Source organism: Corvus moneduloides, chromosome 12, assembly GCF_009650955.1.
Source record: "Corvus moneduloides isolate bCorMon1 chromosome 12, bCorMon1.pri, whole genome shotgun sequence".
NCBI classification, from domain to species: Eukaryota; Metazoa; Chordata; class Aves; order Passeriformes; family Corvidae; genus Corvus; species Corvus moneduloides.
In genome coordinates this window covers 7,041,354-7,053,800 of record NC_045487.1, presented here as the reverse complement: position 1 = coordinate 7,053,800, position 12,447 = coordinate 7,041,354, and the positions used below count along the sequence as shown (strand labels likewise).

At 44.3% G+C, this 12,447-nt stretch overlaps 1 protein-coding gene across 2 annotated transcripts in view; it reads right to left on the bottom strand.

Moving 5' to 3' along the window:
- The window catches only part of PSKH1 (protein serine kinase H1), a 31,140-nt gene that overhangs the window by 16,315 nt on the left and 2,378 nt on the right, over window positions 1-12,447 (bottom strand). For both annotated transcript variants that reach the window (XM_032121782.1, XM_032121783.1), the window contains exon 3: window positions 11,130-12,155. In XM_032121782.1, the coding sequence (XP_031977673.1) occupies window positions 11,130-12,068 (939 nt within the window). In that variant the 5' untranslated portion in view covers window positions 12,069-12,155. The remainder of the gene's footprint in view (window positions 1-11,129; window positions 12,156-12,447) is intronic.

The following is a 12,447-nucleotide window of genomic DNA, read 5'->3' as shown; positions in this document are numbered from 1 at the left end:
AAATAAACATGTGCTGATCAGCTCTGGGTAAATTTGGACAGATATTCAATTACCTTTCCTGCAGGAAAGATGTGCTTTAGTTCTCTCTCCTACTGAGCCACTGACTTTATAAAATTCATAACAACTTTGAGTCCTGCACGTTGCTCAAACTGGGTTGACACCAACCTTAGAATTTAAATAGTTAATTCCAGAAGACTGAAGGACAGCACAGTTTCATAAACTTTGCTTCCTTGGGAAATCAGGGTGAAGGCAGGGCTGCAACAAACACACAAGGATCATCCAATCCATCCCACAGTCCCCCAAGGACCCACCCCAGATGCATCACTCCTGACAGATGACTGCCTCACGTGTTCTGCAAGACAGCTTCAGAAATCCTCCGGGTAAACATTTTTTAGGAACAGGAGACACCAGTGTTGTAAAAAGCTCAGTGTGAATCTTTCTAAGTGCCGTTTAAGGCTCTTGTTTGACATAATCTAGAAAAGAGATTATTCCTTTTCCTCTTTGAAGCAGCCTTTTACATATTTGCAAACTTCTATGACAACACATTCTCTAGGCCAAACAGCCAAAAATGTTTTACTCTTCCGGACACTGTGGTTTTTTGACTCACAATTGTTTTTGTTGACCTTCTGTCAAGTCTCTCCACTTGGCCCGTGGTGTTTTTGAAGTCTGCTGCCCAGAAGTGTCAGAGCTGCAGCTTGGCATCTGCAGCAGCCACTAAACACAGCAGGATCATACCACACACTGCCTTTCTGTTCATACACATCAGTACATTCACCTTTTCCCACAAGTATGACACCACTCTCACATAATAGTTTGTGATTCATAGACAGATCCTTTTCTGAGAAGCCAACACCTCCTAATTTTCTGTTCTTCACCTATTTTTGTACACCAACTTACTCTTATTTAAAAAAAAAAAAAAAACAAACCCTACACCTGCTATTGAATTGCTCAAATTTGATAGGGCTATCTGGAACTCAATGCCCTTTGCAGCCATTCCAATTCAATGCCACCTGCAAATATAATGAACATAGCTGCACCTAAACTGGGTTGGTCAATAAATCCTCAAATACCTCTGGACCTTTGGCCATTTCTAGAGAACCACCATCACTACATGTTCCACTTTGTTGATGAGGCACTAGTAAGTAAATGTCACTTTTAACACAGCAGGTTCAGGGAAATACAAGATTTGGTCCCCACACTTTATGTGCTCACAGTTCATTTCCAAAAAGGGAGTTTTCAGAGACCATGGAACAATTTCATGAAAATAGCTGAAGATCTCTCCAATGTCAGATCCATCCTTGCCAAGCTCCAGTGCTAAACACTGGAGGTATGGGAACTCCTATAACTTTGGAAGAGGACTTTGCCATGAAATTATTTTACATTCTCAACCAAGTGTCAAGTTTTCCTTAATTTTGCAATATCAGACTCTTGAACGAAACAGTAGCTGAAGAATGCCACCAAGAATTCCTGAAGCTTGTAAAGCTAAAAGCAAATGAAAAAAAAGATGAAGGACTGAGTGTAGAGAGATAAGAAACTGTAACCCAGGCACTCCTATCAGCACTGATAAAACAGTATATAAAGTCTTCTGAATCATCCCAGCTGTAATGAGAAACCTTCCTCACATGTGAGCTACATAATCATTCTCAAAATGATCAGACTATTAAAAAGTCCCTTAGAAATTACTCTTCAGACACACACAAAGGTAGGAAACACACTGAATCAGGCAGAGGAAGGGGAAGCAGAGGTTAAATGATTTGCTAAGAAGCTGTTTGTTAAAAACAATGCATACAGCTTGCTCAACACTTATTCTGCCTACCAAAGCAGAATAAGAAGATATAAGACTATTGATAAAGGGAAGGAATCTTGACCAAAGATCCTGTTTTTGAACCTAAAACTAACTTAAACCAGCCTTGAAGTTTGGACTTGGGCCAGGGACATGAAGAACATGCGCAGGGAAGCAAGGTGAAAAGCTCAGAATGAGGAAGACTCTTTACTTCATCTGAGGAGGAGTCTTACTTCATCCCGGAGACCCCTGCCCACGACCACCAGACAGCACTGCACAAGCCCAACGTGGATGTCAACGACTCTTGGGCTCATTGTAATACCAGGCGAGGCTGGGCGGGGCTGGGTAATGAATATGTATAGATGTGTTGGGAAACTTAATGAATATGGAACTTGTAACCCGATAAATACCAAGCTGAATGCAGCTGTCAGCACGCACGGCTTTGGAGGAGCGATCCCCCATGCGTCCCAGTGCTGGAATAAACATACCTACTGTACTGCTTATTCCAGTAGTGGACTCTTTTCTGCATATCAACACAAACACTTTTATCAGAAAGCTCAATTCCACCTTTTGTGAGATATAAAATCAGACTCTTTGGTTAATCACAGGGAGTGCCTGCCTGAAGCACTGGTGCATTGGATGTGTAGGGAGTACCATGATTATGGAAGTTCACGAGCTGTAGACACACAGCCAGGCATGGGTCCACACCAGCACTTTGGGAACCCTGCAGGAACAGCAGGTATCTCTTAACAGCCACCTCCAGAACGTTCTGCCTCTCCTTGACTTGTGTGAATGGCTCTCATGTCACCAATCAACACTAATCTGGTGCATTAGTAAAAGCTCAGTTTTCAGGAAAATCTATCAAAACATCCAGTTAAAAAAACAAAGGTATTGGAAAACATGCCTCTTTTTTCTACCTTGTCATTCACTCAGGGCAGCAGGGGGGCGGTGAGAGCAGAGAGAGAGGAGCTCATGCTCCAAACCAGGGAACTCAGATGCACCACCACCAGTACAAGCCACCCCTTCCAGCTCCCAACAACTAACCCAGTTCCCTCTGCCTACAGCCTCAGAGCTGCAATTGCAATCTTGTCAGATTTAGGGATTTCAGGGATTAGGTAAAGAGACTGCCAAGAAAACCTCTGGGCTTAGGAAGCACCTTTTTAGCCCTCCAGCCCAACACAAACAGAAATTCCCCAGAACAGTTTTTGCAGTTGAAAAGAGATTTCAATTATGTGATATTAAAACCATGACTTCCTACCTATGCCAAGCACGCTGCTTAACTCCTCCTTCATCACATCCCAGGGCAGGAGCACACTGCAAATGCTAGGGAAGTCCTAAATTCCAGTCAGAGGAAATCTGAAACATCTTTCAATGCCAGATTCTTCCAAATATATCAGGTTCAATTGCCTCTCTCTAAGGCAGGGTCAATTACAGGCCACAAAGTGATTTGCAGCAAGGTACATGTTCACAGCCCTTCCCCACAGAGCTCAGTTTTGATTAAACAAAACTGGCTTTTAACCCGCAGCAAGGCAGCAGCTGGAAGTACAGCCAGGTGCCAGCTCTGCAAAAACTCAAAGCCTCAGCCTGGAGCTCAGAACAGAGTTAGGAAGATGCTGTAATTTTCTCCAGAGTGCAACACTTTTACAGCTCCGCCCTGAAACCTCACTTTAAAAACGTTTTATAGGTGCCAGCCACTGCTCCTTGTGCCCCTAGAGCTGCAATGCTGTTCTGGTGTTGTATTTCCATACAATCATCTGGGGCCTCAGGTCCTCAGCAGAGCAGTCCAGCAAATCCATCTGAAGCAGTGCAAGATGTTACCCCAATCCACTCACCCCACAACTTGTGATAAAACTCCCATGTGTGCCACAGCAATGAGAGAACCAAACGAGGGCTCACACCCTGCTCAAGGGCTGCACCTGGCTCAAGCCCACCTCCAGGAGCAGCTGAACTTCCAACACAGACTTCAGCCCCATGGTAACCATTTCCAAGAAAAAGGAGAAGGGGGCAGCTGCTGTATTTAGGGACAGGTTTCCTGCAGGTTGCAGCTCTTCCCACTGCAGAATTAACACACATTCTCGCTCTCTGAATCTTGGTCCTCAGTCAGTGAGTGTGCAGTAGCATGTCTTGCCTCAAAATGCACCTCCACTAAGGTATCAGAAAGACAACACATCTGAGACACAGCTGGAAAACCAAGGATTCTGTCAGCCAAAGGTAAGAGAGGAAATGGCCTAGGCTATTTTTGGGCAAATGTAAAGGAGTCAAAGACACCAACGGTAGCTGATAGATGAAATCCTTTCTGTTAATAATGTGTATTCTGTACAGAGTCAGCTTAATATTCTTTTTTACCCTACCAATGTCCCTTTATTCCTACATCCCTAATTCTGTAGAAATACTATTCTACCATTAAAAGGATTTTATAGGGCCTGCAGATGAAGGAATGAAAATATATGTCAAATCACAGCACTGTTGTAAATCCTTTCCCCTCAGATGTGGCTCCTGCCTTCCATTCTTATATTACGTGCCATACACTGTGCACCACTTCCCCAAACCCAATCTTTCATCACAAAAATGTTAACCAAAACACTCAGCTGTTGCCTGTCACTCTGCCTTGAACCTACTGGTATGGACAGCAGCGCTAAGGAAAAAGGGCTGTGAATGAAATCACTGGGAAAAAACCCACATTCCTCTTCCCCATGGAGATTCCTTCCCTGCTTTCTTTGTTTCTAGAGGCTTTGAGGCTTAGACAGAGTTTCCACCCTGTCCTGATGACAAGCACAGTTCTGTGAAATGGAAATGGCAGATGTAGGCAGAGAAAGATCATCCCTCTCCTTGCTTACCCTGCCCTAGCATTTGGGGTTCTCCTCACTGCTGTGCTGCAACATAAGCTGAAGCACACAGTAAAAAGGCAAAAGGAGTGATTTTGAAAAAGGTCCTTGTGACACCAATTCCATTGGAGGAAACAACCTTCAAAAAGAACCTTAAGATGCAGCCAGAGTGAGGGGAATTGATTTTCAAATGTATACACTGGTTTCAAAGCCCTTTCACAGGGAAAGGTGTTTCTTTACCCTTAAATAAAGTGTTTACCAATGCAGCATGCTGAGTTTTTGCAGGAGCATGGTCACTGATACATGCAGGAGGATGGGAGGATCTTTCAGGTTCTAATTGAGGTTATCACGTTTCCAAAGATGTCCCTTCCTGCAGCGGGAGAGATCTGGACAAACACTTCAGCTGCTGAAGATGGAGCAACACAAACACACCTATCCTCACACCCACTGAGCTGGTGCATTAAAAGAGAAGAAAGAGCAGAAGCCAAGGGAAGTCCATTCATTGGGCTGGCCTCAGTGTTCTGTGCCTGGTTTGGAGAGGAGCTTTCATCCTGTTCAAGTGCTCCAGCTCTTCAAAGGAGAGCAGAGTGCCCTTTTCAGCAGAGCCCTGCAACTGCAGCTCGCCAACACTCTCGTTGTTCTACTTCAAAATCACCGCTTTCACACAGCCATGTGAAATGCAAAAGCACATTCCTCTGTAAATTGATGGGGTTTTACTTTTTCCAGGCAAAGGGCTCAACAATTTATATAAAAAACAATTCTTCCCTACACAGGAAAAAAAGCTAGCTCTAGTTTTTAGAAAAAAAATGCCTGCATTACTCTAAGAACAAGACTTTTGTAAAACACTTCTACCATCTAATGTGGCTCACAGGAAAAAACAGCAGCTGCTCTAAGTAAAAAGCTCTTTCTTCCCCCACGAAGGCTAAAAAGTCCCAGAGACTTGTATGCTCATGCCAGTAAGTACTGCAAATGTGTTTTAAAACCTTGCGTTCAGCTGCCCTGTCCCTGTTTTCCTTGTTACACTATATTCAACAGCTTGGGCCACTCAAACTCCAGGGAAAAGAAAGGAAAATTGGCCACCCTGCTGCTTTGAAATCTCTCCTCTCTTCTGGCACAGACATCAGAGGCCAAGGTGATGACTGCCCTGCAAAAGCATCTAATGGGTCTAAAGACCATCTTGGCACAGCCATGGAAGGCAACACTGTGTGTCAGTGTGACCTTCTGGGGACCCCACAAGCGAGGGGTCCTGCTGCATCCAGACCCTCCCAGGCACTGAGCCAATGGAGAACTTCCAGAAGAATCAGGTGGCTTTGCATTGAGCTCCTCTTAGAGCCAAGAGCAGCTCTACAGTTTGTAAAGGTAAATCTTCAATAAAGGGAGGCACCTACCAGCGTTTCTGGCCTCTTGTACATACATGACTTTATCTCCTGCATTAAAATATATATATATAGGACCAAGAGAGCATTAGAGGGCAGTGGTGCTTCTCTGTTCCTGGCTATATTTTAAACTTGCTTTTGTTGTTTTCCCAAAGACATACTCCAGTCCAATTTCAAGGAAGCTAGGCTGCCTTACTGCTCATCCTAAACAGGAGCTGTACTACGATGAGATCACCAGAGACAGAATTTTCCCTCCTTCAGAGCAGTTGCTACCCTTTAACCAATTTAATTAGCACATAACATATTACACAAAACTTGATGATACATAACATTAAAGGTATGAACTGCAGGAAAAAACATGGACACATTTATAAGGCAAACTAAGTATAAAATAGAAAATAAAGGTAATATGGTGTGAAATACTTAATTTTTTTCTAAACTGGTATATTTTGATAAAGTGGTTATACTTTTATCATCAAAACAACAAAAGACTGATTTTTTTTTAATTACATAGGCATATGTAATTAATTTTAAGTGACCAAAAGTACAAAGATGCAGGAATCTCTCCAGGACTGGAAGCCAGCCAGACCTGCCACAGCATCAATGCAAAACTTACTGCATTGCAAAACTTTTGTAAAAAGCCTCATCCAAAGTTTCAGAATGCTTGTCCTACACTCACTGAACTCTTCTGCAAAGTGATAAGGATTATGGAGAGATTTTCTGTGATATGCAAGTATAATTTTCTCCCTCTCCTATAGGAGATCATTTTTACAGTAAAATACAAGTATGCAGAATAGAAAGTTGAGGTGCCACTATACATTTCCACCTGCAGCTTTTAGGGGAAGTAGGTTACCAAGAATAATTACAGTTTCTTTTTGTTGCTTGTGCCTTTTTTAGATTAAGTTTGTCATTTGATAGGAAATCCAACCACAGTCATCATAATTCATAACACAGTGACTGATCAGTCCCTCTGGGGTGGGATGGGCCATTCAGCAACCAGCTCACAACTGACTCACAAGCAGTCTGGGTTCAAGCTCTACCATATTCTCTCTCAAAACACTGAATAAATGCAGGAAGTTAATATTAAAATTTGACAAGCCTGTCACCTGTCTCCTCCACTATGTGTCACAAGGGATTTGAGGGATTACAAGTCCTCCAGAGCCTTTTAACCAGCCCCCACAACGAAGACAATTAAAAGGATACTTTGGAAATGCTCTGCAGACATGCTTGGGTAAGGACTCATCCTGTAAGCACACATCAGCTGCCTTGGAATGGCTTTATTTTTATCTTGCTTTCAGCCAGGTAGCACAGGTAATTTGTTTGCTAATGCAATGCCTGTACTTTCCGTGCTTCCTGCTTCTGCTATCAGCTGCAGGCAGGAAAAACTGCTTGGGGAGAAAGTGGTTTGTCTTTTTACTCACACAGACTGAGTCTGCTGTTATGGGAACACCATTCATGCTACTCATCCAGAGTAACTTGGTTTTCCTGTAACTAAGGGCGTTCTTCCAACCTGAATCTATCCATACAGGGTCTGCAGAGTTTACTCAACACCTGCATATAACTTGGTGCTTTAAACTCCAAGTTAGGGCAGAAGATCATAAAGGTTCTGAATGTTCAAGGAGAGAAAAGTAGAAATGCAATGCACATACAATTTGCAAGTTAGGCTTCTCCTTTGGCTCAAAAATATGTGGCTTAGGGACTTCTTTATCCACACTTGGCACTTTTTTGTGTCATTCTCTCCATCAGTGTGTCTTCCATGAATTCATCCAGTTGCTCTTCAAACTCAGGCAAACTTCCAAGGTCCACAGCCCTCGTTTTCATCCTCTGAAGAAGTCTGTATCATCAGAGACTGTGAAGGTTTGTTAGGGAACTTTCTCCTGCTGGCTTTAAGGCAGAAGGGAACAGATCCTTCAAACTTCAGGTTTTGTCTTTCCCTATGGAACTGACCATGTATTTCACATTTGTGCTTATCAGCAAACTGCTGATCCATGCGAAGGCCACTATCACAATACAGCTGCAAAGTTCCTTCAAGAGATTTTGGTGAGGATTTTTATCAAAAACCATTGGAAAATCTAAGTCACACAAAACCAGATAATCTCTCCACAGGCTGCTAAGTCTCTTGCAGAGCTCCTACAGACTTGCAATGCCCAATTTCCTTCATATATCAAGCATGTCCCTCCTAACTGCAGGTTTATCAATGCATCCACTTGCACCACTATTTAGAACAAGCTTTTCTGGTTATTTGATTAAGACGTGTTCCCACAGCGGCACACACCAACCTCACCCACTGTGAGCATACCACAAAAAGTTGATTCTGTTCTACGAACAGGAGAACAGCCTATGAGAGAAATGATTTGCCCAGATCAGATATCAAAACCAGAACAATTCATACACCTCAGCTAAGTTTCCCAATTTATCCAGAGCATACATTATCTTCCACTTATTCCAGCAATTTTCCCAGGTGTGTAAAGCAACATAAAAGCACTGGTATTCAACAGAAGGAGAAGCTTTGAAACAGAACCAGAGCAAGCCTGTCCTAGCAGGATAATGATGGTCCAATCTTCAATTCTGCACTTTCAAATTCAAAGGATACTAAGAATGGAATTCCAGCTTTATTCCTCAGTCGACTTTCTAAGCTACAAAGAGATCCCAGAAATCAGTTTTAACTCCAAGATTTCAATTAAAAATTAAATTAAAAATATGTCCAACCTTCTTTTTAGTAAGTTCTAACAAAAACAAGTGAAAAGGAACGATTTTTCAGCAGGCTACATCCAAAGCAGCGTCAATAGCCCACCTAACCCTTACTCAGGGTGCTCAGGAAAAAAAGCACACCATGTTACAAAGCCAGCTGTCCTTCCTTCCTCATCCTAGCCATTACTCGAAGCAGTTCAAAAAGTACAGAAGGAGATACAAGAGATAATCAGAGCAGTGATGTCAGCAGTACCTGAATAACCTATTGTGGGAGACCTCTCCTATTGATCTGCTAATGGCCTCTTCAAACAGACCTCACACTCCAGGAACAGGAGCCGGGGTAAGAGGGTCCCAGTCAGAAAGCAATTACATTAGCTGGACTTAGGATCACTTGTTTTTCCAAGAAAATGGAGCTGCTTCTCAGGTCATCGTGCACCTCCGCTTTTGTTTCTCTTTCAATACAGCTTTGTCCTCTGTGACCACATTTTGGGGCCAGACCTTTCAAAAAGCAGGACTCTGCACTGAGACTCAGGGCACTGCTGCTGCCTGCCATGGTACAGCTTGAAGACAGCTCCCTCCTTCCCCACTGGAAATGTCTGAGCCACACAGCCCAAGCTGTCAGCTCTGGGCATTGTACTTCACAGGCGTCTTTCAACATTTTCTCTTCTGTTTCAGATCCTCAACTTTCAGATTACAGAGAAGAAAAGCAGTTGTTCCCATGAAACCTCTGCTTCTGCATCCATCCAAGACAGATGCTTTTGGCAATGCACTTGATTATTCTGCCCACTCCTGCTCCAAAGAAACCAGGACTCAGAGCTCCTGCCATTCCCATTAGCCTGTCAAACTTACCAATAGCCTCATTTCTGACATCTTCCCACTTCTTCCAGCGTAACACACAAAAAAAAAAGAGCCATTTTCTGTGAACATCAAAATACAGAAGCATTTAGAAATCCAGAAGATGGCTTTAAGAGTGCTGGCAAGATTGTGGGAAACACACCAGACACCTTTAAATCTCTGGCTCACTTTGTTTTCTCCTCAAGTTTATTCACAAAATGAGCAGCCTCTTTACTGCATCTCTTGCCAATACATGCCTACAGTCAAGCACTGTGCAATTTAGGGGCATAGGCTTAATTACACAGGTAAATTAAAGCACCCATTTTCCCTGGCTCTAGAGGAACAGAAAGCATCCAGGCAACAGATACAGGCTACTGGCTGACACATATTTGCCTTCCAAGCAGTAAAACATCGACAGCTTTTCAAAACAATCACTCATGTCACACACAGGATCCTTAACAGCCTCCTAAAATGTGTAATTTGTGGTGGCATAACAGGCAAAATGCCTCAGGCTTGTGCACTGACACTTTCAAAATAGAGAGTCTAATGCTTTCTCTGTGCCACATGTGCTACCTCTGCACGTATAACATACAAGTCTCCAGTGGCCTAATTGCAATCCACAATATTTCTCAAAATCAGTCCGTTCTGGCACAAGGACCAGTGGACATCAAAGTAAATTACTCCAGGGAACCTTCAAAACACTCAATTCACTCTCTCCAGATTGCCTATGGCTGCACTGAGTTTGATCAGGTGATGAGACCTTCAATTGTTAATTTTTTTGGAGGAAGGGCCCTAGTCTGTTCGCTCATTCTTCAAACAGAAGCCAGCCCATACCTTTGATTATGCACACTGCCTTTCTACACATGCTTTTCAGCTCTGTATTTTTATCCAGAGGACACAGACCTGCACTCAATAGTCAAAGGCATGGCACGGCAAAGACATGACAGTAGCAACACTCATTCCTACCAGCTGGTTTTTGATCAGAAGTATCACAATAATATTAAGAAGTGTTTAATTTCAAATTGTTTCTTCTGAAGAGCAAGAAGCACCTTCAGGCCCCACTATCATTTACAGAATGCCTAAAAATTATCCCCCAAGACTCCTCTTTCCATACTTACCTATGAAAACTATACTTCAATCCTCCATTTTCTCACATACCAAGCTCAGGAGGCAATGCAGATCAATTTTTGAAATAATCACATCTCCAGCAAGTGCCGCTTGCCTGCCATAATCCTGTCTTTCAGCAAAGCTATTTTCCATAATACACTTGGATTTCTATCAGAAATCAGGCTAGTGCCACATTTCAAACACCCTGGCACAAGTTTCAGCTGCAAAGCCTCAAGCAGCAGCTTACCACAGCCAAGGTCTCCCCAGCTAGAAACCCACAAGCATACCAGTTGTTCTACAGGAAGTTTCCTCTTCCTGAGCACGCATTTTTTAAAGGAGCTTGCTACACTGCACTGGGAACAGATAGAAAATGGGAAAGGATTTTAAAAGCCAGAATCACAAATATTTTTTTACCCTTGGTAATGTCACCACCCACAGGACAGCCAGCTTCTGGTCATCACAAAGACCCACTTAGGGAGAGCTTCTTGCTTGACTACCCCTCACCACACTCACCTCGCCTGAGTAACTGTACTTTCCCTTCAGGATCTGCCGGTACAGGCGGGTGCGGTTGTCGTCCTCAAAGGGCATCGTGCCGCTGAGGAGAATGTACGAGATCACCCCCAGCGCCCACATGTCCACGGAGTTCGTGTAGGGCTTCCTGACCAGGATCTCAGGAGCAATGTACTCCGGAGTGCCACACGTGGTTTTCATCAGGCAGTCATCTCCCTTCTTCCGCGCGCTCGCCAGCCCAAAGTCCGTGATCATGATCTTGGAATCCGTTCCTGGGTGGTAGTACAGCAGGTTCTCCGGCTTCAAGTCCCGGTGGGTGATCCCCAGCGTGTGCAGGTACCTCACCCCATCCAGCACCATCTGCAGCACGCGCGTGGCATCCCTCTCGGTGAAGGAGCCTTTGGCAATGATGCGGTCGAAGAGCTCTCCGCCGGTGGCCAGCTCCATGACCATGTACACGCGGTCCTGGGTCTCGAACACCTCGATGAGCTGGATGATGTTGGTGTGGCGGACGCGCCGCAGGACGCTCAGCTCCGACTCGCACACCTCCCGCCCTTCCCGGTACTTGGTCTCGATCATCTTGATGGCGTAGGGCTGCTTGGTGGCCTTGTGCTCCACCCGCACCACGCGGCTGAAGCTGCCCCTCCCGATCAGCGCTTTGATGTCGTACTTGGCCGTCACTCGGGGGTCGAACTTGGCGCGGTATTTGGCCACTTTGTTCTTGCGGGGCTCGGGCTGGTGGGCGGGCAGGGGGTTCCCGGGATAGGGGTTGGCGTGATGCGGAGGGGAGGGAGAGCCAGCTTTGATGACAGCCCCGCAGTCATCTTTGATGAAATGCTTGTATATGTCACTGTGGCCTGTGTAAGGTTCGACTTTTTTAACCAGGTCTAGCTGCACATCTTTGGGGGGCTCGGGAAGCACTTTGCTTGTCCCACAGCCCATCACTGACTGGTGTTAATTCCCTATCAAGGCATGTTCCCAGGGGAGCATCAGCAGCAACCACATCCGGGGCAATTCCCACATCAGAATCTTAGAAAAATAATGAGAAGAAACAAATAAAGAGGAATCAAGGTAGTAAAGGTTCAAATGGAGGGGAAAAAAAAATTAAAACAACAGGGCCATGCTATCACAAACTGAGGATTTGGGATTTTCACTTCTCCCTACTATAGAACATGCACGGCGCTCTGCTGTTTTCATCTCAAGTGAGTGAAGGCAGTGCCTACAAATGCCCAGTCATGGTCAGAACAGATGTGTCCATGGAAATTACACAGTATCTCTCTTTATTAAGGATACTTTGTTTTCTGCTCCCTGCTGAGCACTG